The following is a 27,747-nucleotide window of genomic DNA, read 5'->3' on the forward strand; positions in this document are numbered from 1 at the left end:
AGTTGGGTTGTGAAATGTTTTTAGTGAATTACAAATTATATGAAATATTGATTTAATTTTAATAAAGTTATTTTCTTTTCTTACGATCAACAAAATATTTAATAAATTGTTTGTTAATGTAAAATTTAGAATATTCGTAACTCATAAAAAAAATTGTTTAATGAAAACACTTTTTATAATTTGTTGATATTTTTTTATTTTAAAAATACGTTTTTTTATCATAATTATTTAATTAATGCATTTTACGATGATTCTTGTTATTTTGTTTTTGACTTGAAGAAAGATACACTATATACTTGTATATATTGTAAATAAAGTAAGAGTAGATAAAGGAATTGATTATGTCTTACAATTTCATTTATAGTCATTTATCTAATGTACATGCAAGCATTGTTTTAACTTATTTACAAACAAATTAATAGATAAAAATGCATCATTTGTGTATTTCTTGTTTCGGTTTCTTTTTGGTTTTTTTTTTTGCCTGGCCATAATTTAAATAAATTAGATAATTTCATAAAACTAAGCTAAGCGAATGCAGATTGTTTTTGCTTTTTGGTTTTTTTTTTCGTGTTTTTTTTTGGGTAGTGTGAAAATAAATAGTTTGATGGGTAGATGAGTAGAATAAATAGAGTGAATGAGTGAATAGTTTTGGGATGGTGTTTGTGGATGATAGAGGAGCGCGCAGAGGGCGCACAATTGTCAACATCGCTGGGTCAAAGGATGCGCTTTGAGGACAATCCCTTGCTAGCAAGGTGGCAATTGGACGTGGCATGGCGCAGTCCAAACAAAATAATAAATAAATAAATAAATAGCGTAAATTCAACTTAAATGCTAAATCAAAAATTCAGATATTTCAAATATTGTGTGTGTGGGAAATGTGCGCGAAATAGTGTTTTGCAAGTGTTGCAAAATGCAGTGTTGGTAGATGTTGCTTCCGTCCACAGCTTTACCACAGCGGCATGGGGCGATGTCTGGCCAAATAGGCGGGCAGGCTGGCGGCATTGGGCGCAGGGCAACCTAAAGAAAGAAATAAATTTAAGAATCTGTTGAGAATATAATGAAAGATCAACTTACGGCAGACAGCGCAGGTTTGCTCGTCGGTGCCATCGCCGCAACCATCGCGACCGGAGCACACAATGGCCGTCGATCGGCACAGTCCGTTGCTGCAACGATGCGGACAGTAGGCGTCGGGTTCATTACGGCTGGCCAGCAAACCGCCCGCCTCAATCAGGCGCATGAACAGATTGGGCATGGCCCTTGAACCGCACAAATGTGGCGGCTCATCGCTGCCATCCTTGCACGACACAATCGCATTGCAGTATTCATACTCGGGCAGACATTCTCCGCTCTTGCAGCGGAACGTGTGTGGCGGGCAACTGTTGCCGCCCTTCAGCTGTCCGCTGCAGCCGAGTTCATCCTCGCCATGTGGACACTGTTTGCGGCCATCGCAAAGCGCCGCCCTCGAGATGCAACGTCCACTGCGCTCGCAGCGGAAAGCTTCCGTCGGACAGGTCTGGTTCAGTCGTGTATTGTGGGTGCATTCCTCATCGGAGTCGTCGTTGCAGTCGGCACGTCCGTCGCACACAAAGAACCAAGAGATGCACACTCCACTCGAGCGGCACTGTAAGTGTGAGAACATTCATTAGTAAGGAACGATTTAGAAAATGGGTTCAGTAAGAGACTTTAATGCGAATCGGTTTATGAATAGGAACCCAAACGACTTTTTCTAAGTAAAAGATAGGTTTTGGTTCGGAAATGGTAAATAAATAGTTGACAAATCTACCTCGAACATTCCTTAGAAAAATTGAGTGTTAGACCGGTGAACCGGTTCAGTAAAATTTCATTGGAGAGGAAAAATCGGAGCACTATAAATACGTCTCGTGAATTGAATCCTGATTTCGCATATCAATTCGAATTAATTATTCTAGTGACAGCCAAAATTATCGTGGTTTTATTGCCATCGTTGCTTACCTGGAATGTTCCTGGACTGCATCCGGTGCGTTCTGCACTGCACTGTCCTGCAGCTCCCTCGGTGCTAGCACAATCACATACACCACGTCCATTGCACACTGTATGGGGATCAGCAAGTTGACACTGACGATCATTGGCACAAGGTAGACCCAAAGAGATAGCTTCCAATCCCAGTTCCACACGCTTGCGCAACTCTGAGCCTGGTTTGCCGCTAAGCAGCGGTTCAGCAGCTGCTGCTCCTGGCTGTGGTGTGGCTTCCTCCCAGTTCATCAGTGGCTTCAGCGTGGTCACAACTGGTGCAGCGGGTTCCATCAACGTTACACGACTCGCCAAGCCCAGCATGGTTTGTGTGGTGATCTCCACAATATCCGCAGGATTGGGTGTGGCTTCCTCATTGGGTTGCTTGTGTGCTGGGGCAGCTTCATCCTCAATGTGATTGTTCAACAAAGTGTTTAGCGTGGTCGATTCCAAAATCAAGCTGTCTGATTCAAGTTCCTGCAGTCTAATTGGTCCTGAGTTGTCGCTCAGGTCAAATGGCAGCTCTTCGGGTGACAAGGTGCGTTCCTCTTCGACTTCTGCTTCCGCTTCGGCTTCGGGTGCGTTTGTGGTGTACTCTGGCTTGGGCTCGGACTGATGTTGCTCCTCTGAGTTGTCTGCTGGAGCGGACACTTCGGGATAGAAGGTAATCAATTGTTCATCGTTGCTGGGAGCATCAGTGGCGGCTGCCTCTTCTGCATCTTGTTGTTCGGGCTGCGACTGTTCATCGACTTGTTGGGTCTCCTCTGGCTGTTGATCTTCCGTCTGTGGTTGAGCTTGCTGTTGTGGCTCTTCTACCACATAATGTTCTTCTTCCACATGTGGTTCCTCTTCATGATGTTTCTCCTCTTCCTGATGTTGCTCCTGCTCCTGATGCTGTTGTTCTTCCTCCTGAGGAACCTGTTCAATCACCTGCTGCTCCATCTCGTGCTGTTGTGTTTCCTCTGGCTGCTGATCTTCTGTCTGTATTTCCTGTTCCAATTCCTGCTGGTGCTCATGCATCTCTGCTGCCTCAGCCATCAGATCTGGCACCTCGGGCAACTCATCCTGTTCCGTCTCAGTCGGCATCGGTATGGTCTCGGAAGGTTGCTCACCAAATGGCACAGGAGGCACCGTGCTGTCGCCCTCAAGCATCAGATCACTGAGGATGCCCGCAATGCTTTCGCTTTCCTTGAAATCATCCTTAACTTGTTCCTCGCTTACAATGGGCACTTCGGCAGCCAGCTCGGGGATTTGTGTTGTCTCTTCCTCCGCTTCAGTTGTCGCGGATTCAGCTTGCTGTTGCTCATGTTCCTGCTGTGCTATGTGTTCCTTCAGCTGCTCAATGCTGGTGTAGTCCAAAGTCTCTTCAGCTGCAGGTGTTGTCTCCTCCTCAGCCATCTCTTGAATTGGCTGCGACTCCGCCTCCGCCTCTGTCTCAAGCTCCGATTCGGGTTTGGTTTGTGCTGCCGCCTCCAGCTCGATGGCCTTGATTGGCTCTTGTTCCACATTTGGCTCGGCTCCTTCTATGATATTATCATTTTCATTTTTGTCCATTTCCGTTTCAGCCACAACACGCTCTCCACTTTCACTGCGCTCGGTGACAGTTTCCGATTGCTGCAACTCCACCTGCTCTGTGGTTGCCAACTGTGACTCCGTCTCCGTCTCTGACTCTGCATCTGTCTCTGACTCTGGTGCTGCTTGGTTGTCGGTCTCCTTCAAAGCTTCGCTGGTTTCCTGCAGCTCTTCGTGGTTAATTGGCAGTGCATCTGTGACAGCCGCAGCCGCACCTTCATCATGATAGGTTTCGGTCGCTGTCTCCGCCTCAACTGCTTCCACATGCGACACCTCATCATTAGCCACGCTGTTGTTGTCGTTGTCGTTGTCTATCTGCTCTGTCTGCGTCGCAGTCTCTGGCTCCGATTGTGTCTCAGTTGTTGCCTCGAACTCTTGCTCTGCCTCTTGTTCAGTCTCTTGCTCTGCCTCTTGCTCTGCAATTGTTTCCGACACTTCGGGCGTCTTAATTGCATTTGCATTTAGCTCATGCGACTCGGCTGCGATTTCTGGTTCAACTGCCGTCAGTTGAGTCGTTGCCTCCGCCTCCGCCTCCGCGTCCAGTTCCTCTGGTATCTTTTGCTCTTCCTCAGCTTCTTGCTCTGTGGTCTGCTGCTGTGGCGCCAATTCATCATCATTTGTTGGGTAAGTCAATTCTTCGTGTTGTGCTTCGCTGATTGCCTCCTCGGCTCCAGCTGCAGCAGTTGATGTCTCTTCCACCTCCTCAGCTTCGGCTTCCAGTTCGGTCTGCTTCTCAGTTTGGCTGGCAACTTGTTCTTGCTGCTGTTCATTGATTTGTTGCTCTTGTTGTTCGGTTGTTGCCAACTCTGCCTCCGCCTCTGTCTCATCCTGCTCGACTTGTTGCTGCTGCTGTGCCTCGATTTGTTCTTGATTTAATTGATTGGCTTCATTTAAATCATCTTCGCCACTTGTCGGCTTGACGTCGGCGCTTTGTGTTGCTTCTGTTTGAATCTCAGCCTCGTTCTCCGACTCCTTCTCCTTCTCGGTCTCTGTTTCGTTCTCTGATTCCTTCTGTTGCTCTGTCTCAATCTCAGACTCCTTCTCAATTTCAACTGCATTCTCCGCCGCGGTTTCTGTTGTCAGCTCGATTTCTGCGGCTTCTGGTTCAGTCTCATTCTCAGCTTCTGGCTCAACCTCAGTTTCAATTTCGGCTTCAGGTTTCGCTGGCTCTGCACTTTGTTGCACCTGTTCTTCCTCCTCCACAACTGTTGCTGCTGCTTCTGTTGCGGCCTCTTGCTGTTCTTCCTGCGTGATCTCTGTATCTTGCTCCAGCTCATGATCGCCCGATTGTTCCGCCTCTGGCGTGATCTCTGTTGCTGCGGCTTCTGGCTGCTGACTGGTCACACTTTCAATTTCAGCCACCTCATCGTTATGCACGGGTATCAAATCATCATCAGCAGCATCGGTTGGCACCTCCTTCTCATCCTCCAGCTGCAGCTGTTGCTCATAATGCTTTGTGGCCGTCTCCGTCTCCGCATCAGTCTCGGTCTCATTTTCGTTCTCATTCACTTGCTCAGTCTCCAGCGGCGTCTCAGCATCAGTCTGTGGCTCCAGCTCATCGTGTTGCGACTGCTGTGGCTGTTGTGGCTGCTCCTCCTCATCGACAGCCGTTTCATAATCGAATTTCATGGTATCGTCTGCGTTGGCTTGTGCGCCCGACGCTTCGATCTCTTGTTCCTCTTCAACATGTTGCGACTCCTCCACATGTTGTTGCTCTTCTTCGTGCTGCGTCTCTTCCACTTTCTGTGGTTCATTCTCATGCTGTTGCGTCTCCTCCACATGCTGCAATTTCTCCTCCTCTGCGGGCGCTGCTAACTCCGACACGGTCTCTGGCTCTGCAGCTGGCTCTGGCAAAGTCTCTGACTGTTGTTGTTCTTCTACGGTCTCTGGTTGTGGCTCGGCTGCAATCTCTGGCTTTGACTCAGCTTCAGTCTCCGCTTCAGGTTTGTTTTCTGCCTCAGCTTCAGGTTTATTCTCTTCCTCAACCTCTGGTTTAATCTCTTCCTCAACCTCTGGTTTAATCTCTGCCTCAACTTCTGCAGGTTTCACCTCATGTTCCTCGGCCTCAGCTTCTGGTTTGATCTCATGCTCCTCGGCGTACTCCTCATCGATTTTGTAGGGATAATCGTAAGCAGGTGCCGCCTCAGTCTCCTGTTCGGTGGCTTCTATGGCCTCGGTCACCACATCGGCGGGCGTCAACAGCTGCTGTGCTCCCGTTGTCTGATGTTGCTCTGCTGACTGCTGTTGCTCAATCTTGTCTGTTTGCTGTTGCTGTTGTGTCAACTCGGTTTCCTCATGTGCCAGATCGATTGCTTCGAGCTTCTCGCCGTTGTCTGATTCGCTGACTTGGGGCCGCAATTTGGCTGCTTCGCTGTCGTCCTCCTCAAGGGTTTGCTCCTCAACGCTGGCAGGCTGCTCATCCTCTAAGATCACAGGAGCAGTTGTGGTTCTAGCTGTAGTTGGAGCAGCAGTTGTTGTTGTCGTCGTCGTAGTTGTTGTGGTTCTTGGCGTGGTGGTGGTTGTGGTTGTTGTTGTTGTGGTGCGTCTGGTAGTCGATGTCGTAGACGTTGTGGAAGCCTTCTCCTCTGTTGCCGTTGTTGCCGCTTCATCGTTGGATGGTGCCACACACAATCCACCCACCATGCGCGATGGTGCCGTGCACTGACAGCGTCCAAACAGATTGGGGATAAGGAAATCACAATGGGTGCGTGTATCGAACATTTGACAATGGGCGTGGCTATAACAAACAGCGCCAGGATGAGCAGCTAAAGAAATACAAAGAAAGAAAAAGAGAGAGACGGGTTTAGTTTGAGAGTATCGCATGCTCCGCTTTGGGGTATAGCGCACACAACGTTCTGTTATTAAGTTAACCGTAAAGCATGCATCAGCCAGCCGCCAAATGCATATTAAAAAGCCATCATCATCATCAACCAGAACCACGTAGAAGAGAACATCAATGTGAACATCAGCAACAACTATAGCAATCTGTTGTTTGCCAACAATCTGCAAGGCATTAGCCCGCCTTCGACATGCCTAATAACCGTCAATAGAGTCAACTGCAACTGCAAACTGCCAACTGCCATCCACAATCAGCAGTCGACATTCAACATCCACAACAACATCAAAAGCAACGTCAACAACGCATTGCTGATGACGTCGCCCAGTCGCTCGGTCGCCAATTTCCCGTTTCCCCATTTCTTGTCTCTTTCTTTGCATTGGAGATTATATTATATTCTATATTTTGTAGTAAGCTCTGTTTTTTTATGCTTTTAATACCTCTTTATATATCAGCTTATACTCTACTTTATATTGTAATTCATTCTCCATTTTATACTTCACTTTATTCATACTAAGCATTATACTCTAGTTTTAACTTTATACTCTTCTGTAAATACAACGTAATATCGCCCTTTTACTCATACTCTATCTTGAGGTCCGCTCTATAACATATTTTATTCTCCACTTTATGTTTCACTCCACTTTGAACACAAATTCAAACTTTGTTCTCCACATTATTCTATGCTCTAATCTATAATGTACTTCATAATCCAAACCCTATTCTATTCTATACTTATTTTCTGAAATATAGAACTCTACTTTATACTCTGCTTTAAACTCCACTTTGTATAATCTAATAAAAATTTTATTCTATTCTCCATTAAATATTCTACTTTGTCTTTCTAGTTTCTCTTATAGTCTTCTCTAAGCTCTATGATATTATATACTGTACTTTACTCTGTAATACATACTCCACCCTATATATTACTTTATTCATTAAACATTAGAGTGGGGATCTCTATACTTTACTTTATACTTCACCTTATACTCTACATTATACTCTACTTTACACTTCACTTTATACATCACTTTATACTCCAATATATTCTCCACTCTATACTTTACTTTATTCTCCACCGTATACTTTACTTTATACATCACTTTAAATTCCACTTTATACTCAACTCTATACGCTACTCTACACTCTATGCATTACCATATTCTATACTCTATTTTATACTCTACTCTATAACAGGCTAGCCACCTGAATCTCAGCGTTAGCTGCTTAGCAACTTCCCTCTCTCTATATAGTATGCTGGCTTCCAACTCCATCTATGTCTTCAGAGCGACTCTGACCCACTTTCCGGGGCATGCCGCCGCCTGCTACAGGCGCTCAACTTGTTTTCACTTGTTTCGTTTTGGCTTTCGGCATTTGGCGTGGCAGGCAAACCAACAGCAACTGCAACTGCAACGGAGCAACTGCAGTGGAGCAACTCACAACTCGCAACTGGCAACTGGCAACAGCAACATGCCATTGCCATTACCAAGCAGGCAACCAAGCAAGTGAGCAAACTAAACAAGCAGGCAGCCACAACAAGCTGCAGCTGCACCTGCAATCGTTGCTCCACTCGTTGCTCCACCACCGCACCACCTCCCAACTCCTCACTACACCGCCTCAGTTTGGCGTCAACATTGCCCTTAGGGTTGCGTCTGGCTGCGCTTTGTCTGACAAGCGGCAATGTTGCGCCTCAGCTGGGAATGCAACAAGAGCCAGCTAGGCGCCCCAATTTTATTTTTTATTTTTTTGCCAGTCTGTGGTTCCCAGCGGAAAACTGATTATAGGCATGCTTGTGAATAAGTTAAGTTAATAAAATGTGGAATTTCAGAGATCTAAAACGCATTTCAAAGAGTAACTGACTTTGTTATAATAGGAAAATTATAGAGATCAGAGGCGGTGAAGCAGCAAATAGCAATTATTTTAGGTGTAATTTGTAGCAACTAGGCATTAAATAATGTTAATAACAATAAGTAAATATTTCCCGAAAACTTATATTATTTTACAGCAATTATTTGATATGTAATTTCTTCCAAATATGCGTTAGATAATAATGAATTAATATTTCTGAAAAAGTAAAGGATTTGTTCTTCTGTTATGATATAAAATTTGATGTATGTTTTACTGCATTTGATTGCTTATTGAAGCTTACTTTCTAGTTCAGCCATAATTAATATTAATTACTGAAAGACTTCATCTTTTGTGATCTGAATTCTTTAATTGTTGGTCGCTTTACACGCAACAAAATTTGATTGCCTCACAAACCTGAAATTCTTTTGTGCTGTTGACTGTGAACTAAATTGATTTAAGCATAATTACAGCTTAAAGTTTGTAATTGGCTTTAAGGATTATTGCGGCCGTTGAAGATTACCATAGATTACCTAAGCCTAGAGTTAAATACTTAAGAGGCCAATTTTTTTATTAAAGTGCATAGCAATTATAGAAAAAACGTAGCTTAGCAGTTATTGCTTTGACGGAACTTGCAGCTATGTAAATTCATTTGAGCAGCAAAGAAAATGTATTTTAAATTGGGAAATGAATTAAAATTTGTTGGCATATTTATTAATAGATCTAAAAACTATGCTCAGACTACGACAAATTCAATAGATTTAATATTTGTGATAAATTCATAAATGCATTGAGCTTCAAATTTTTGATGCAACATTCCAAAGATGAACTTACAAAATTTCCCGCGGGAGCGTGCGTGCAACATGAGCATAGGCGAGGGGATGTGAAGGCAAGGGAGGTTAACTGACAAAGAGTCAAACGTTGGCGGCTTTTCACAAAGGTAGTGCACAATGCATGTGCCATGAAACCGGTTGGCCTAGGCACTTAAAAGGCGCATACATGGCGTATACTTAACGAATGCGCCACTGACACTGACGCTAACCTGGCACCGACTTCCAACTTTGCAGCAGTCGCATCTGACTTCGACTTTGACTTTGACTTTGACTCTCTGACTGTGACTGTGACTCGGAGAGAAAAAAGAGGGGCAGAGACAATGCGCCATTCCAAATGCGAGTAGCTCGAACGCTGACACCAATATGGAAGCGAAGCTAGTGAGAGAGCGAGAAGCTGTGCAGATATTTCTTTCTTTCACTTTTCATATTTCCCCGTTGAGAGACGCCTCTGTGCTGTGATCGATAAGCTGGGGCAATGCCATGGCCACTTAGCAGTGCCGGTTGTCCGTCTCTCTCTCTCTGTGTCTCTCTCTCTCTCTCTCTCTTTCGGCTAGCATCTGGCGCACACCGGTGTGACAGGTTGCATGCGAATGCGGCACGACTGCATCTGGTAACCCACTTCGATTACGGCTCCGACAGCTCGGCGCGTGTGAAAATGTTTTGACTTGCAACCAGTAAACTGGTAAACTAGAGTTGCTCTTGCTCTTTGCTGTTTGCTGTTTGCAACTCCCGCTACTCATCATAATTGCACACAAAATCAACATAAATTCAATTTGCAAGCAAATAAGAAAAACTGTGTCACATTCCACACGCCGCATTGATGGGTTAATTTGTGCTAAGACCCATTTGTAATTCGGTTTCATTTGAATGTTTGAATTTGTTTGCCAAGTCACCTCGTTTTTTTTGCCAACCCCAACAATTATGCTTTCCTCTAATTTCTCTAATTTCATTGTTATGGCATTTTTCTTTTTATTATTATTATTATTACTATTATTGTTTGCGGAAGTGCGCGCGGCACTCGGAGCAACTGGACTGGAAACTGGACGTGGCATCGGAAAAACTGGTCATGGCTTTTGGTCTGCTCCACATAATTTGCATGCAATTTGGCTTCTGGCGCAATTTGGCTAAAATGTTCACATTTTTCCCCGCCACAAAACACAAAAGCGGCGCAAATTAACACAGTTGTATTGTCACTTTTTTTCCATATTTTTTCCAATTTTTTTTTTGGGTGACTTTAAAGTTGGTCAAACGAAATGAAATGGAATTCTCTTCATATTTTTCAGTCTTTTGCTTTGGCATGGAAAGTGTTTTTTCGTTTGTATGAAGAACAAACGAAACGTGGTCGAGTGCTTAAATCAAAGATTAATAGTCACAATTTGAGAGTAGAAAAGTGAGAGGAATGCGAAGCCATTGTCTTTTGTCTTTTTTGGAAATGGAAATGGCAATGCAAATGAGCACGATTAAGACCTGAGAAGCCAGACGATTGTCTTCTTGGCATCTGGTTGATCTCCAGATTAAGCTATTGATTAGCTGGGCTGCCAGCAGTGGAGAAATATGAAAGGTCTTTATGCAAATTTATTGCAAATATTTGGTGATTCACTTATCTTTCTCCACTGCGTATACGCAATATTTGCGCATGTGATAAATCATGGAATTTAGGAGCTATAGTTTATCAGCATCATTTAAAGACGAAAGTATTATTGACTTATAATTAACATAATTGGCTAACATTTGCATAAGTTTTGTTCTAGGAATTGTGTTAATGGGATTAATTTACTTCAAATAATTTTTGAATGGCCGAAAATTAATTATGTTTTAAATATGTCAAGTTGGGAATGGAAAGAAGTATGTTTATTTGAATTGCTTGATGACTATAACGATGACTAAAAAGAGATGAAAGAGTGCAAAATAATTATTGTAAGCAAACCAGTGCGAAATTTAAATGGACTTATTTTAAGTGCATTTCAGTTGTCCACAAAAAGATCGAACTTTATTATTTCAAGCGCACTTAAGTTGCTTCCTTAAGGACTGTTTTATTTTAAAAATTGCTATAATTATTGCTATATAATTTTCAAATTGCTATAATAACATTATTTATACTGCTGCTTCAAGTCAATAAGTATTACAAAATTGAGCTATAAAGAATATAAAAGTTAAGCTACAAATTCAAGTTTTACTGCTAATACTTTTCTAATACTTTCCACAATTTTTGCTTAATATGTAATCTTTGAATGCACTTCAAGCCATCAATAAATTCTCTCTGGCCACTTGAAATGTTTAAACAGGTAGGAAACGAGAACAAGTGCCAGTTAATCAAGCTGTCGCTGCAATTCATTAGCATCGCAGCAACATTGGCTGCACTTTTGTTGCTCTTGTTGCAACTGTCGCTGCAACTTTGTATGCAAATCAGCGAGCGCGTTAAAAGAGATCTTAATCTGAAATTTCTCAAGCCGTTTTTTTGCGCATTTAACTGGCTGACACTTTTTTTGTTGTCATGGTTCGCTTTTGTGTGTTTAGCTGCTGTTCATTATCTGTGGCTTACTTTTTCCTCACATTGTCATATGTGTGTGTGTGTGTGTTGTATGTGTGTGCATAACTCATAAAGATCGGCTGCGGTGGTAAATCCCGAAATGGGCTTGGGTTAAGGTGCATGGGAAACTGGAACAAGTGGCCTGGCGACAAACAGCGAAAGCCTGCACAAAATCCACAAAAAAAGAACAAAAAAAACTGGCACAGCACTTGCTCAACTTGACCCAAGAGCGAGAAGGCAATCGAGTGTATGAAAGAGAGACAAGCTCATGTGAACATTGTCAACGTTGGGCAGAGTTTGCAGTTTTCAATGCATTCTTCTCGACCAGCTGCGACAGACAAAGTTCTGGCAACGCTAATTGGACTTTCTTTGCTGAGCTTGCCACTGACTTGGCTTGGCTTGGCTTTCATTTCACATAATCAGTGCAATTTAATTACAAAAAGCAGCTCAGATGGAGACGGAGACTGACGCTGACTTGGAGCGGGCAATTAGGCATGTAAAGCAGCAGCAGAAACAGCAGAATCCCCGAGATGCAGATAGAAATCGACAAAAAGCCGTTTGCTGGCTGTCACAGGACTTGAACTAAAACTTAAAACTTCGACTTGCAGTTGCAGTTGTTCGCCAAAAGTCTCGCTCTGTCTCTGAAGCTGTTTCGGGCCAAAAACTGCTCCCGGTGAAAGGTTCTTCTCTTTATTTCGTTTGGCTTTCTTTGCTGCAAACTTGGCTGCCATTTGCTTTTTTCTGTTTTTTTTTTTTTGGTGAAAGTATCTCATAAATGCACATGCAACAGCAACAGCAAAAGCAACTGTGCTGTGCAAAAGTCAGTCGCAACAACGCTCTCGCCGACTCGCATTCGACCTGACCACATGTCATTAAAAATTATTTTAATTAAATATTAAAGCAAGGCAATGTCATGGCTGGCATCCAGCTGTTGCTGTGCCACGCCCACTGGGCGGCATGCATATTCAGTGCATTTAAATGGGCTATAATTATGTCGCCAGCAAAACAGCCAAACAGGTGAATGGCAAAGACACGAGTAGCTTCCATGTCCAACTCAGAGTCACAGTGGCATTTGCCAGCTGCACAGTTCCCAGTTTCTTAGTTTCCCAGCTTTTCAGATCGCTCAGCTCTTTCAGCTCCCAGATCTCTGGCAATTCCTTGTCCAGAGGTCTGTGTCGTGTCTGCTAAGCAGCAGGGCAAACAAATGTACCGCAAACTCATGCAGCTGCTGCTCCATTCTAATCAGATTAACGCCATTAGGCGCCAATGTGACCACCGACCCAACTGCATTGATCAAAATCGTAACAGTCTCAGTCTCATGTCTCAGCCACGTTGGAAAAACCTCTTAACTCTTCGAGTACACAAGTTTTGTCGAGCATCAGCGGAAATCTCGCATTTAGCTAATGAGAAAAGCACACTCGAATCTCACTCGCTTGACAATAGTTCTTTGCTCTTCGCTTAACTTTTCTTTCACCACAGATCAGTTTTTGGGAGTGCAGCGAAAACGTTGCAACAAAATCTTTTATTTGGCTTATTAGCATTTCTTTGTATGTTTTCTTTTAACTTAAGGCTTCGAGGAACTTCTTCTTTAATTAAATGCAACCTTAAGCAAACTTGGCTCTTCGAAACTTGAATGAATATAAATTCGTGGAAAGTCAAGCATTTTCTTACAATAAAGTCTAATAACTTGTAATGCGGTTTTTAATGATTACATTGGGCGCACTTTAATACATATTCTTTGATGCAATATATTTATAAGTCTAAATCTTAAATCTTTAATATAATCATTCCATTAATGCTTGAAATCAGCATACAAAAATATTTTATATTATAATTTATTTTATAAGCAAATTTAAAATTTCTTGAAAAAAGTTAGTACAAAGTTAGCTCAAAAATTTGTAATCTTTCCTTGAAATTCGTATAAATTCTTTTAGTTTTCTATGTTGATTATTTTAAACCGTAAATTGTGCAGAATAAAATGTATTACTTAAAAACATTCTATATTAAACCAATCTAATATAATATAATATTTATTTTAACTGAAACTAACTTATTGTCATAGAAGAATGATCAATTGTCATGCATATTCTCTCTGCCATACTACTATCTCATTATTATACTGAAAAGATCTTCCAGCGGATATTCGAAAATACCATATTCCATTCCCAAACATTCAATTGAAATTCCAACAGCATGTAACTACAAACAGCTCTTCGCATCTCTCACAAACCAAACCCACAAATCAATAAGCACACAAATGTAAGTCAAACATTCACAGCAACATCGACCACATTTCCATTTCCATTTCCATTTCGAATTCTATTTCACAATTTCCATTTGCCATTACGTTTTGAGTTTTTGAGTCCGAAGATTTCTTCGGTACAGTGGAGCTCATTACCGGTTCTTGGAAAATTAACCAATTATGCGTATAATTAGTGACACGATTGTCTTGTTAGCCCACGAGTAGCAATTGTTGTAGCTACGTTGTTGTTGTAGCTATTGTTGTAATGTTTGTTGTTGTAGTTGTTGTTGTTGTTGCTGTTATTGTTATTGTTATGCCCATGTTAATTGTTTGTGTCAAGTGGCGGCAAAAGAAAGGAAAATTGTTATAGAAGTGTTAACGAACGACAAACAATCAACGGAAATGAATGAGATGGTTAGACAGATTAAAGAAAGAGATAACAAACGAAGGAAAGAGAGAGAAGGAGAGAGAGATAGGAGTCTGCCTTCAGGTTGCGTGTAATTCCTATGATAAGCAATCAAAGTTCCATTCTTGTGTTTAATTTTTTTTTCGTGTTGCTTTTATTGCAATTTGTTGCCAAACACCAAATCGAGTTGAATGATCGTCAATGATCGTAATTACTAAGATAGATGATTATAATTGTATATGTGTGTGTGTATGATTATAAAAGGTTGTTATCATTATGAAATTCCATGCAATTAGGGCCACAATTGATCAACAGTTGTCTGATACTTACGTCCCAGACATGTGTGCTTGCGGAATTGCAAGAATCCCTCGACGCATCGACAGGCGCCGTCCAAACAACTGCTGTTTGCCACCTTCATCGAACACTGCTCGCTCAGCTGGCAGTCTCCGCCCAAGAGTTGAGCTACAGAAGAGAAGAGAAGAGAAAAGTTGAGTTGAGTTGAGTTGAGTTGAAGTTCTTTGTATGATTAACGGTGCTGCATTTAAGCAAACATCTCAGAGGTCCATTTGTTTGCCGACCCCAAACAACATTTGATGTCCCCACCCGAAAGAATGCAATTGTATATTTGGTTGGTTTTTTTCCTTCTTTCTTCTTTCTTGTTTGTCCATGTGGCCAAACATACGGCAAAAATGCCTCGAGAATGGGGGTTACTCAAAGATTGACTTTGCCTAGTTACTATTGAAGAATATTTAGTAAGTTTATTCTGATAAATACTTACATGACAAACACCGCTTGGAATCCAATTGGACAAAGTAGGGCGCACATTCGCAGTATCCCAGTGCCGAGCAGCTGCTGCCCTTGATGAAATCTGTGCAGTCCATATCATGCTGACACTTGTCACCCAGCTCCAATCCCTGACTACTGTGGAGCAGTGTGAACACTACGAAAATCTGCAAAAGAGTCAATAAAATAAAATGTCATTTATTAAAGAACATTCAAAAGGTTTTAAAAAGAGATACAATTTAGAATATTTATTAGCTGCTACATATACAAATTAAGAACATATAAAAGTTGTGAAATATCTGTTGCCAGCAATCAAAATGCTTTCAGCGATTTTATATCAAGTTAGTAGCAAAGTTGTAAACTACAAATTAGAAACTTTGGCGCAATATGGGTTAATTTTCATTAAGAACCACATAAAAACAAATTTTATTATATAGGTATTTCTAAATCTATTCTGTAATTTGTAGAAGAGTTTGAGATAAAACAAATCGAAATAGAAATATCAAAACAGCTCTAACTGGTTTGCATGGGACTCGATGCATAGCATCTAAATAAATATTATATTCATATACTTCATTTCATATTTTATTCCATTTCAAAGCCTAAGCTTGAGTTGCATTCCGATTTGTTTTTATCTTTGTTTGCGCAAAGAACTCAAGGTTTTTAAATTTTCATATTTGCATAAGAAAACTTTTAGTGAAATGAGTGAATGAATTTTGTAACTTATTTATTTTAAAACTTAGTTCAATTTGATATAAAAATGTATTCTAAATTAATTTTAAATATTTTAAATATAACATATTTGCAAATAAATCGAAATATTAAAAGTTTATCACAAACTGTTCTATAAACTCACTTTCTAGTTGTTCTTTATGAGCATATTTCTAATTTTAAGCGCTAAAAATAAATTATCTACATCTACAGCATCTAACATAAATGTTTGCTAAGCACAAGTGACCTAGTAAAGTGGCTAAGCTAATTGATCAATCTACATAGCTGATATGTTTGCTGTTTATAGAACAGAACATTAGTCACTTAACTATTTATTTATTTTTTCCACTGCTAAACAAGCTCATAAAGCAGCATGAGCTTCCATTTAGGTAATAGCATATAATTTATTTAAGTAGTAGTAAATAGTTAAAGACTATACTAATAAAATGTTGAGAGTGTAAATTCAAGCCAATAATTGTGTTAGGTTTAATTTAAATAATGCATAAGTGGATTGGCAAACCAAATTGAAATTTATGTAATGTTAAATTTCAATTGCAAAAGAAGCAAATATGAATCTGCAGTTTAATAAACAAATTAGAAGCCAGCAAAGCGTAAAGAATTGCAGAGATTGGAAGGAGATGGGAGCAAGTGAGAGATTGCTAAACTAATTGTTTGAGCACACGAAATAGCCGCTAGCCAAAAAAAAAGCATACAATTAATTTATGTATAGTCGAAAAATCACACGAGATACAAGATACTAAAAGAGCAAAGCTACTTTTTTTTATGAATGAAGAGCGAAGTGCAGATTGTGTCTGCGTTTGAGTTACGTATGTGTTTGGTTTGGTTTTCGGTTTGTAACTGACAGTTACGAAGATAGACGAACACGTTATAGATGCTACAGAGATACATAGAGACTCAAGACTCTAAGTTGTAAAACAAAATTAACAGTTGCCTGAACACAGCAACAGACACAGCAACAACAGCAGCAACAACAATGATAGCACACGCCCAGCCAACAGCCAACAGCCAACTGGCAACTTCATGGCAGACTGAGGCCAATGGGCTCTACTATAATTAAACATCGCATAGGAAGGCAAAGCCAAGGTTCTCTCCGGTATTTTGGGGTTTGCAGTTAGAACGAGCTTCGACTTTAAGTACGAGCAAGTTTACCCCGATCTCAAAGATGGCCAAGAGTACAATGCACTCGCTTGGGAGTCGCGTTAAGCGCCACACGCCATTAATTATGCCAACTGTTCTCTACTCCCTTGCTTCCAGTGGGTTTTCTTGCAGCTTGAGTTACCTCATCGTTGTTACGTAACTTGAATCCTATTTTGCATATTACGCGAATACAAAAACTCCCTCAACTGAACTCGACTCTAATTGAAAACGGTACTGAGCCGCATCTGATTTGTGTAATTATCTATTTAATTTCCAACTTGAAATCTCGTTGAGGCATAAAATTCAACGACACCACTAAATTGAAACAGATATTTCCCACTTCTATCGGGCGAGGGGAACGGGGAAATAAAATTCCAAACGTTGTGTCTCGACACAAACACGCAAGCCAAGTTCTTTTTTTTCTTCTCTCTTAAACAAATTTAACAACTTTGTACATGAGACTCTACTAACTGTAGTTGTTGTTGTTGAAGTTGTTGTTGTTGCTATTGATTGGAAGCGGGAGCTAAAGAAGTGAAACCTGTATGCAACGCTGTGGCAAGTTGGCTAGATTTTTGTTTATGCCAATAGATTGATGATAATGTTGATTATTACGATACTCCGACTGCACTTGATGTGGCTGCATTTTTAGCCAAGACATTGGCATTAGACATCAAGATGAAGATCTACATATTTAAATGAGCATTAATTTGAAAGAATTTTTGCAGTTCATCAAGCTTATCAATGAAGATTCAAAGAACATTCTTGAATGGCGAAATATTACAAATACAATCTGCATTAATAGAACATTTGCAATTTTGGGTTAAGTCAATAATCTTGCCTAAGGTCAATCTAAATTCCCATGAACTTAAGTCGAAAGGAAGTAAAAATAACAGAATGAAAGCACAAATTCAGAATTGGGAGACTTGTATAAAAAAACTATAAAGCCATTTCTCTAACTACAACTATTTATAGATTAGAACATAAAAAACAAGTTGAAAAGAAATAAAAAGAGAAGTTCTGTTTATAGTATAGAATACACAAAAACAGTTGAATAAAGTTGTCGGGAAGTGAATAGAGAAGCTCTTTTTCTTTTACACTATTTTTAGCATAAATGAAGCTATGAAATGATGATTGATAAATAATACATCATTATTTACCTATTATTCTAAGTAATGCAAATTTGATTTGTTTGCAATTTGTACAAAATGTTGTATATATCTGAAACTTTGCTTCATAATTTGTAAGGTAGTGTTACATTTAAGTTTGGTTGCATTTACATTATTGCTTTAATTGTAAATATAATAGAAGCCAAATCCCAAATAGCCGATTGAGCCGAAAAAGTGATAAGTAACTAAAACTAAATACATTTTAATGAACCAAATATGATTAACTTTATCAACAAAGTCTTTTTAAATATATAATATAATCCTATTGCAAGCCTTCACTAATCTTCTAACCAAATATGATTAACTTCATCAATCAAATCTATTGTAAGATACATTACAATCTTATTGCAAACCTTCACTAATTTTCTAAGATAGAAAAGTTCTCTCTACTTTTCAACTATTTTAAAAATAGCAACTAGATTGCGAGCAACTTTCATTGCGGTTCGGAATAGGGATAATAGGCCGCCAGCATTATTTGCTGGTTTCCATTACGTAACCCAAAATTGGGGTAGGCTTTACGGTTTTTGGTGAGGGAACATGAGACGCGTATACAGTTAGAATTTGGCCCCATGCACTTTGCAGCTACCATAGAGTAGGCTACGCTCTCCACCATCTAGAATCCACAATCACTTAACAACCACAATTTCTACTTATTTCCAATTGGATTTTTGTTGCTGCCGCTGTTGCTGCTGCTGCTTTTAGCTGACACAAGCCGCAAAACTAAACGTGGGCTCATAACAAAACACTCAATAGCAGCCGCAATCGGGAGAAAAGAATGGAAACTGGCAAAAGAATTGAAAGACACCGAGTCTCAGTTCCATTCTTCTGCGTCTGCTACGGCGGCATCAATATAAAAACAGAGAGAGAGAGAAAAAAAAGTCAATAAAAATTGTTTAATTATGCTTTCGAGTGGCTTTTAAGCACGAGCAGAGAATGTGATCATTGTTGTTGGCCCATTAGAGTGGCACCATATGAAAGACAGTCTCTCTTTCTCTCGCTTAGTCTCTTTCTTTCCTTCTCTCTCTTTGTGTGTGGCAAGTTGACCCATTAAGAAGTCAAGTTACTTTCATTGCCAGACGTCTCGTTTTGTGGCAGCAACTTTCGAGTGTCTGCGCGACAGGAAAGCCAAAGACTAAATACCTCAGGAAAAAAAAAACAACAACTATATATAAGTTATATTTGCAACGGGGCTGCTTAGGCAAATAGCCGCCGTTGCACGTCCACCCCACGTTGATGTGCAGGTGCCGAACTGCAATCTATCTTAATCTGGCAACAGCAAAAGTCCCCCACAAAACGAAAAACATCATTCACTTTGGCTGCAGCAGCCGCAGCCGCTGAGGCAGCGGCAAGTTGCAGTTAATGTTTCGTCTGTCTCGGTTGATTTATTCTTTGTTTATGGCAACTTTGCAATTTTTACAATGGCGTTGTGCTAATGAACAACAACTGGCTGGCCTCTGCATGCTGCCTCTCTTTTTTTTTGTAATTTACTCGCACAATCGTAAAAGAACAGCAACAGGACGAACCATTAAAACTCAAACACAGCTACAAAGAGAGAGAGAGAGAGAGAGAGAGAGAGAGAGAGAGAGAGAGAGAGAAAAACAAGTAAGAAAGCTACAGTCGAGTGTACTCGACTGTGAGATACCCGCTACCCATTTTGAATAAAAGCAATATATTTTGCGGTATATTTCTCAAAATATACCAAATATACTACTAAAAACCAAAAAAAATATACCAAATGGTATATTTGGTATATCGATATAGTACCGCATTCAAAATATACCATAGACAGCACAATATACCAGACTGTCGGCCAAAGCAAATTAGACCCCTAGTAAGTAGGCGTTTTTGCCCATACAAAAGTATTTCTTTAATAACTTCGACAATTTTTATCTGATCGCAACCAAATTTTTAGGAATCATAACTACTATAGTAATTATTATATATACCAAAATTCGTAACTCTAGCTTTAAAATTACGCTTGTTATTCGATTTTTTTTATTTGCGGGGGCGGAAGGGGGCGTGGCAAAAATTTGAAACAAACTTGATCTGCGTGCAAACATAACAAATGTTGTCGAAAAAAAATTATAGCTCTATCTCTTATAGTCTCTGAGATCTAGGTGTTCATACGGACAGACGGACGGACACACAGACGGACAGACACACAGACGGACAGACGGACATGGCTAGATCGTCTCGGCTGTTGAAGCTGATCAAGAATATATATACTTTATAGGGTCGGAGATGCCTCCTTCTGCCTGTTACATACATTTCCTGCCGGCACAAAGTTATAATACCCTTCTACCCTATGGGTAGCGGGTATAAAAAGCAACAACAGCATCAACTAGAAGAACCACACACACACACACACTCACACAACACGAAAAAAAGAAGCAAATCATTTTTCGTGTTTTACAAATTACTTTGGTAGTTTTTTTGTTTTTAATGTTCTTCGGGCGCCAGACTGTCTGCTGACCTTTGGCCACAGGCTGCCCAGGCGCAAAAGGTGGCAAACGGGGCAAAGAGGCAAAGGCGGATGCAGATCAAAAGGTCGCGCAACAATGCAGGTGATGCCACAAGCAGCTTATTCAGAAATACAGAAAATTAATCGAACACTGCTGATAATCTTGAAGATTATTTTGATGAAGAAGTTTGGATAAAATTACTAATGAAATCTTTAGTAAAAATGAAAGAAAAATGTATATACTATTTGCTTGTAATAGGTAATTATTACATTTATTTTAAATAACAAAATTCGACTTGATATTCGTATCATAAATAGAACAATAGAGGAAAACCATATGAATTATCTTGCAGATCATTTTATGAAGAAGTTTCGATAAAATTGGTAATGTTTTAATTTATTATATCTATGTTAAAAGAAATGAGTTTAAAATTTTTAAACTAACTATTGCAAATGTAGTAAGAAATTTGTTTTATTTTTACAATTAAATACGGCATTGAAATTCGTATTCTAAGCAAGCAACTAATTAAGAAAACACTGATGATATTCTTGAAGATTATTTCCACAAAAGACTTTTTTAGTCTATAGTGAATAAAGAAGAAAAAGCTGTATATTAACTATTGTATTAAGAAGTTTTTTTTTAAAAATTTTTATTTATTCATATTGAGAACGAACTAGAAGATTATAATGGAAAACCTTGCAGAGTATTTCATAAAATTACCAATTTATTTAGAAGAAAAAAAAAAATGCATTAAGAAATTTGAAAATTTAATAAATTGAAGTGTTAAATTTATATTCAGATCGAATTTGAAATGAGCAATAGAGAAGAATTAACCAAACACTAAATCTTACACATAAAGAAGTGACAGTAAATCTACTGTTCAAATTTGATTTAATTTTGTACAATGAAAAGCGACATTTATAAACACTTCTTAAACTTTTCAACAACTTGCAATTTTTTCATCTTTAACAAAGTAATTTCTTTAACTTTTCTACAATGATGACAAGTTGTTTGTCAGCAGCAATTTTACAATTATTTGAACAACAGAAATGTTATTAAAAGTGAATTAGTTGAGAAAAGATTTCTAAAAGATAATCTTGCTCTTAAAAAACTTGACATTTTTGTAATTTTTTTTGTAGATTAAACAAAAATTTTGAAAGGCACAATTTTGAAATATTTTGAATGTCATTTCTTGATTTTCTAATTAATTTTGTATATTTTATATTTTTTTCTTATATTTTCTTAATCTTATAACTTCTAATTTAAGAATATTTTGTAAATGAAATTCCTTGAGCTTCTTTTATAAAGCAAACTAAAATCCTCATTGACTTCGCTAATTAGTTGAGATCATTGATGAACAATCTTAACAACTTCCGAAATATCTATGCAAAATGAATTTGCTAATTTCAGCAAGTCATATAAACAACTTAATAAAATCTGTTTAATTTAGCATGACTTGAAGCTAAAGTTCAACAAATTAAAATGCTTCTTTTACTATGATCTGAAGAATGCTTCTTCTTTTAATGTGTAGTATGTGGAATGCATTTGGTTTAATGTTTATTCTTGGTATGGAAAGCACCATTAACATTTATGGCATGCAATAATTCAAAGGTTTACGATCTTCCGCAGACATAAACCTGCTGTTGCATGACTCCAGTTCCCAAGGCATAAATTCAAATAAAGCGAGGCGTAAGTAGAGAAAAAAAAGCGATGCGACTCCCACCTTTTTATTAGATTAATTTGCCTACATTACTCAGCGCTCAAGTGACGACTCCCTACCAGGCAATAACAATGGCAACAACAACAAAAACAACAACAAGAACAGCTATAGCTGTGGTAGATCTAGACGAAGAACATCATCATCGACGCCTAGCCATCTATCAGCCACAGTTTGACCCAATGGCCGACTTCACAGACAAACAGACGGACAGACGGACAAAGAGGGAGCGAGATGTGAAATAACTTGGCCAACGGCCCACGATCAAGTTAAAGTATATGGCCAAGCCCACGCCAAGGCACGAACTAACTACAGATAAGTACACTCAATATAGACTACTATATCTTTCAACACTCTTTTTTTATTTTTTTGGGAACAATGGCAAATGTTGACAATGTTTGGGGCAAGGCGTTTTTTTTTAGAGTAATTCGCATTGGCAACGCCCCAAAAAAAAAGAACGCTGCTCGTTTGTTCCGATCAATGGGATTTGCAAATTGAGTTAGGAGCACTTCTACTTATATATGTGGTGTATATGTGTTTTTGTATTGACAACTTTGTTGTGCACACTTACCGCTAAAAGCCGCTTAACCGTAAAAGCTTCGCTGAGCATCGCGTTATTTGCAGGTTGCTTTCTCGTCGCAGCCGACGTTGACGTCGGCGCCGCAGTCGCTGTCATTGCTGTTGTTGTTGTTGTTGTTGTTGTCGTTGTTGTTTTTGCTCTCTCAGAGCTCTCTCGCTTCCAAAGAAGAATTTTCCAGTAGTGTTTTGTTTTTGTGTTATTTTGTTTTGTATATATTATTTTTGTACTTTTTGCTGCAGTAGTTTATTGCTTTTTATTTCTACGTGTGTGTGTGTGTGTGTGTCACAACCTTTGAACTTGAGAGGGGTCGAAACGGAAATGAAACGAAACGAAACCAAACGAAACATTTAATGAGTGTGTAAAGAAAAGCCACAACGAAACAAAAAACGAAATGTGCGCTCCAAAAAAACCAAAAAACGAAACGAACAAAAATAAAACAGCATAATAATAATAATAAAATATGTGTGTGTGTCTCTTAGTTTTTCTTTTTTTTTGGCTTGAAGTATTTGCCGGCCGGCTCACACGCCCCTCATTCGCATTCAATGGGCGCTGTCATTGCGCTCCACTTTAACAGAAAAAAAAACGAAAGACTTAGGCAACGAACTTGATATTAACACCTGGCTGCCTATAATTGTTTCGACTTCCTACTTTAATTCCTCTTTTATTTTATGTATATATGTATATATATGTGCTTTTTTCTTGTCACTATTTTCACTTGCTGTGACGACCTTTGTCTCTAACTCTCTTTTGTTGGAATTTGGGTTCTATTTTTGTTTTTTTCTTTTTCTGTTGACCTCCTCTTCTTGCCTGCTGTTATAAAATCTCATTTTATTGCAATACGAGAATATGTTTGGGAATGCCACAAGTGTAGTATGTTGGAGCCTCGCTTCCAGGCCCATAACCGTTATGCCAGCCAAGTGTCGCTATGCTCTGCGCAGCCATTCAATTCGTTTTTGTTTTTTTCTTCTTCTATTTTTTTTTTTTTTTGGCTGAATTCGGGTTATTTCTCAGCTCAGCTTAGCTTAGCTATCTGTGTGCATTCTGACGCTGTTGTTGCTGTTATTGTTATTGCTATTGCTTTTCTTCTTGTTGTTGTTGTTGCTGTATTTTTTATAACTTAATAAAAAAATCATAGAGGCGTTGCCTGGTTTCGAGTTCCGTTTAAAGTGGGCTGAAACAGCCGCAAGCTGTGCACATAAAAATTAGTGAGCATCGAACGCTCAACGATGTTTGTGTGGCCCATTAAACTGCAGTCTATGCTAATGCCCTGCAGCTCAGCTCCACACAGACACACTCAGACACTCTCCGAGAGTCACAGAGAGTCTAACACTCAGCTGCCGCTCGTCGTTTGCCGCTTGCCGCTTCTGCTGATACTACAAAAGCCATAACCTATTGACCAATAATGTTCTTGTAAATTATAGTGCCATACACTGAGCGAAAGGCAGGCATATTTTAAATAGTAAATTTGAAAATTCAGCAACATTTTTTGCATTAAATAATCGAATTCAATAAATTCTTATTATGTGATCTTAAATAAACATTATTATTGTGTCAAGATTTATGACATCTAATCTAGTATTCTAATTCGATAAATTCATTCACAGACTTTTAAAACAAACTATTCAAATAAAACTATATAAAGCAACTAAAAGATTCTTGTAGAGTATTGAAATAGTTTTTAAAGATATTTCCTTATATTCAGTTGCATACTTTGTTAGAATTATATTTAAAATTTATAAAACTGAAAATCTAATAAATTAACAAATGTTTCTTAAGCAAATATCTCAAAGTTGCAATGCTGATATTTCAACATAAATAAATATATACATATGTCTCTGTACTTTAATAAACATATTGACAAATTTTGAAAAAAGAAAACCAAAAAATTTAATTAAATTTTCTAAAACTTCATCAAAGCTAACATTTCAATGTGAAATAATGTTTTAATCGAATTAATCTATTTCACTTTTTTAAAATATTTAAATTTTATATATAAATATTTATGTCTCAAATACAATCAGCAGTTTCTCAAACATTTTCCCAAAATAACTAGCTTTTCCAATAAATTGTATTAAATTTCTGGAACTTTAATTTCTTGCAGTTCATGTGTACAACCTAAGTATTTTTTTTTTTTTTTTGGTTTCTGTGAGTGGAGTCACGTAGGCAGCACTGCTAGCGGTTTATTTTGTGCAAGTCCTGGGCAATGATGATTATTTGCATTGCGGTCAAAGTGCAAGCGAGGGGCGTTAATCGCCCCAGGGAGGGATGAGTGGGGCAGTGCCAGTACCAAAGCCAAATGGCTGGCCTATTCAATCAGCTCGAAGAGCAAAGAGAAAAACACTGAGAAGCAGAAGCGCAGAGAAGATTGATTATTTGGCTGACCCAGTCCCAGGAGGACAGGGCAGGATTTTGCCATAAGGATGCCCAGGCGACAGCTGTGGCTGCCACATGGAATTTATGTGTCTGCCACGCACAATCGATCAGCATTTGGCTGAAGTGTTGAGGCAACCGCAAAACTGCAAACTGCAAATGGAGTTGCAGATGGATGCAACAACTGCAACACAAACTCCGCCAACTGCAAACTTCAAGACTGCAGCGAGTGCATTTTTCTTGTATGCTGCATTCTTCTTCTAGCCTCTTCTTCGAATACGTTTTTTTTTTATATTTATTTGCGGTTTTCGCTTGATCGCACTTTGGTCGTCGGTCTATCGGTCGCTGGGTCGTCATCAATGCAGCCGGAGCAGCAGCAGCCATAGACACATAGACATAAACTTGGCAGCATAAAAAGCAGCACACACACACACACATACACTTACACACACGAGAGAGGCGCAGTCAGAAAAAAGCTAAAAGCAGCGCGATTTTTGCACCGTTATGCGCCCAATATGGCGACGCAGCAGGCAGAAGAGAGGCGAAGAAAGACACTTAGAGAGAGAGAGAGCAAGCGTTAACATATGTGGCCAAGTGTTGTTGCTGGATCTGCATCTGCTCCCCAAACTAGCCATGGCAGGAGTGTCTTCATCAATCCCCCGCTCCCTCTCGCCTTCTCTCTATCTCTTTCTCGCTTTGTCTCGCTCACTTGACTGCGTTCCATGTTTGTTTGTTTGTTTGTTTGCTTTTTCGAGTGTGTGTCTCTCTCTCTTCCTCTATGTGTGTGTGTGTTTGTGTGTGTGTCTCTGTGTGTCTGTATGTGTGTGTTTAGAATGCGCAAGACAGAAATTACAGTCGCCGCTGGCCGCGCCTTGGACTCCAGCAGCATCGCTGGCTGGACATGGACAAAATCAACGCCGCCACAGCCCCAAACGGCAAACACACAACAAACTCATTGAAGAGACGTGCCTAGAGATCGAGACTGAGGCTGTGACTGAGACCGAGACTGAGACGAAGTTGGAGATCGTAAAAAAACAACACAAGCGAAATTCTTATGGCTTGTGTGAAACTTGGCGATTGGCAAAAATGTTAAGCGCTTAATTTGCAGGATCATCATCAGCACAACACATTATCCCTAATATTATTATTATTATCCGATTTTTTTTGTTGCTTTATCTTTTTTGGTATTTTTGCACACGCGTCGCGCACATTTTTCATTTTGCTTTAATTATTACCGTATAATGTTAAATATTTTGTGTTAAATATATTTTTGGCTTGTCTATTTTGCGTGATTGTTCAAGCCAAAAAATCAAGTGCAGCAAACTGAAACACTAAAACACGATATCGTTGTCGTATTTTTGTAATTTTGTTGTAGGCGAGCTTGGCACGTCCGCACGTTACGTTGGTCAGCAACGAACTGAAGAGGAGCACGCCAACAACGGACTTAAGAACTAAGACAGCAGCCGTTTGCAGACACGAAGAAGTTACCAACTGCGACGGCAGCAGCGGCAGCGACCGCGACGCCGGCGCAGTGCCAGCTTAAAAAGCTCCAACAACTTACCAACAGCAGGCCAAGGCAAAGTCAAAGTCAAGGCAGCAACAACAGCAGCAGCGGCAGTTGGAAGCTTTGCACAGACTTCGTGCCAGTCGACGTCGACGACGACGCTGCGCAAGCGCAGACACGACAAGTGCCGTGGTCTTCGTTGCCATCGTCTTCGTTTTCGTCTTCGTCTTTGTCGTTATCGTATCTGCTGCTGCTGCTGTTGCTGCTCTTGTTGTTGTTGTTGTTATTATTTTCTTGCACTATGTTAATGTGGTCGCTGCTGCGACTGCGTCGTGGCTTTGGCTGCTGCTGTCGTCGTCGTCGTTGTTGTTGTTGTTGCCTTGTGCTTTATTTGTTTCTTTAATTATGAGTGTCAGTTGGGGACAGTTGCAAGCGCAGATTAAAGCAGATAAACATAACCTATACACACACACACACATACACACTTGCACATCTGCAATGTAAACGAATGCGTTTGAATTTTTCACTTTTCTCACTGTGGCAAAATGAACCGATTTTCGTTTCGCTTCCGCAATCGCAATCGTTGGGCAATCGCTTCAATTTCATGTTGCACACTACTCGCTAGTTGCGGCCTGACTGAATCTTCTTCTTGCCTGCCCCTTAGAACAATTCTACTCCAAAAATAAACAAAGCGGCATCGCTAATTGAATAATGCGCTTTGGTGTCTTCTGTTTTGCTCTGTCCTCCCTCCCTTCTCTTCAGACTCATCCTCCTCCTCATCCTCGTGCTGTCCGTTCAGTTGAAAAATTTAAAATTATAATTTAATGGCCTTAAATTGGTCGCTTGGGGTGTAATTTTCGCATTTGAGTTCATTTCGAGCACTCACCAACAGTCGCTGGGCTCAAGAAATTGGCGCAGAAAGAGTGATTTTGTCCGGCTTTGATTGTGACTTTGGGTCGATCGAGAAGTTTGCATATTAATAAGCATATTAGAATCTGAAAATTTGGTAGACATCTTTTTTTTCAATGACATAAATACTAATT

At 39.7% G+C, this 27,747-nt stretch overlaps 1 protein-coding gene across 2 annotated transcripts; it reads right to left on the reverse strand.

The window, feature by feature from the left end:
• Positions 1 to 501: 501 nt before the first annotated feature.
• On the reverse strand, positions 502 to 26,602 carry LOC132791907 (myb-like protein X). 2 transcript variants are annotated; one of them, XM_060801031.1, is made up of 7 exons: positions 26,436 to 26,602; positions 22,822 to 23,126; positions 15,032 to 15,203; positions 14,584 to 14,715; positions 1,972 to 6,326; positions 1,075 to 1,621; positions 502 to 1,017 (listed from the first exon to the last, which is right to left on the reverse strand). In XM_060801031.1, exons 2-7 carry the CDS (start codon positions 22,924 to 22,926, stop codon positions 947 to 949), a joined length of 5,382 nt encoding a protein of 1,793 aa, XP_060657014.1. In that variant the 5' UTR covers positions 22,927 to 23,126; positions 26,436 to 26,602; the 3' UTR covers positions 502 to 946. The 2 variants fall into 2 exon arrangements, with proteins under 2 accessions (XP_060657014.1, XP_060657015.1); XM_060801032.1 differs by lacking the exons at positions 502 to 1,017; positions 1,075 to 1,621; positions 1,972 to 6,326 and having other exon boundaries at positions 14,546 to 14,715.
• Between the last annotated feature and the right edge of the window lie 1,145 nt (positions 26,603 to 27,747).

The sequence above is a fragment of the Drosophila nasuta genome, chromosome 3 (genome assembly GCF_023558535.2).
Source record: "Drosophila nasuta strain 15112-1781.00 chromosome 3, ASM2355853v1, whole genome shotgun sequence".
NCBI classification, from domain to species: domain Eukaryota; kingdom Metazoa; phylum Arthropoda; class Insecta; order Diptera; family Drosophilidae; genus Drosophila; species Drosophila nasuta.

What these genes read in the sequence shown, in the direction of transcription:
- LOC132791907 (XM_060801031.1), bottom strand. Translation starts at nt 22,926, where the DNA reads ATGACAGCGACTGCGGCGCCGACGTCAACGTCGGCTGCGACGAGAAAG. An exon ending in GCAGTCCAGGAACATTCCAG is followed by an intron (nt 1,622 to 1,971) that starts GTAAGCAACGAT and finishes TCACACTTACAG; the next exon opens with TGCCGCTCGAGTGGAGTGTG. An exon ending in GCAAACCTGCGCTGTCTGCC is followed by an intron (nt 1,018 to 1,074) that starts GTAAGTTGATCT and finishes TTCTTTCTTTAG; the next exon opens with GTTGCCCTGCGCCCAATGCC.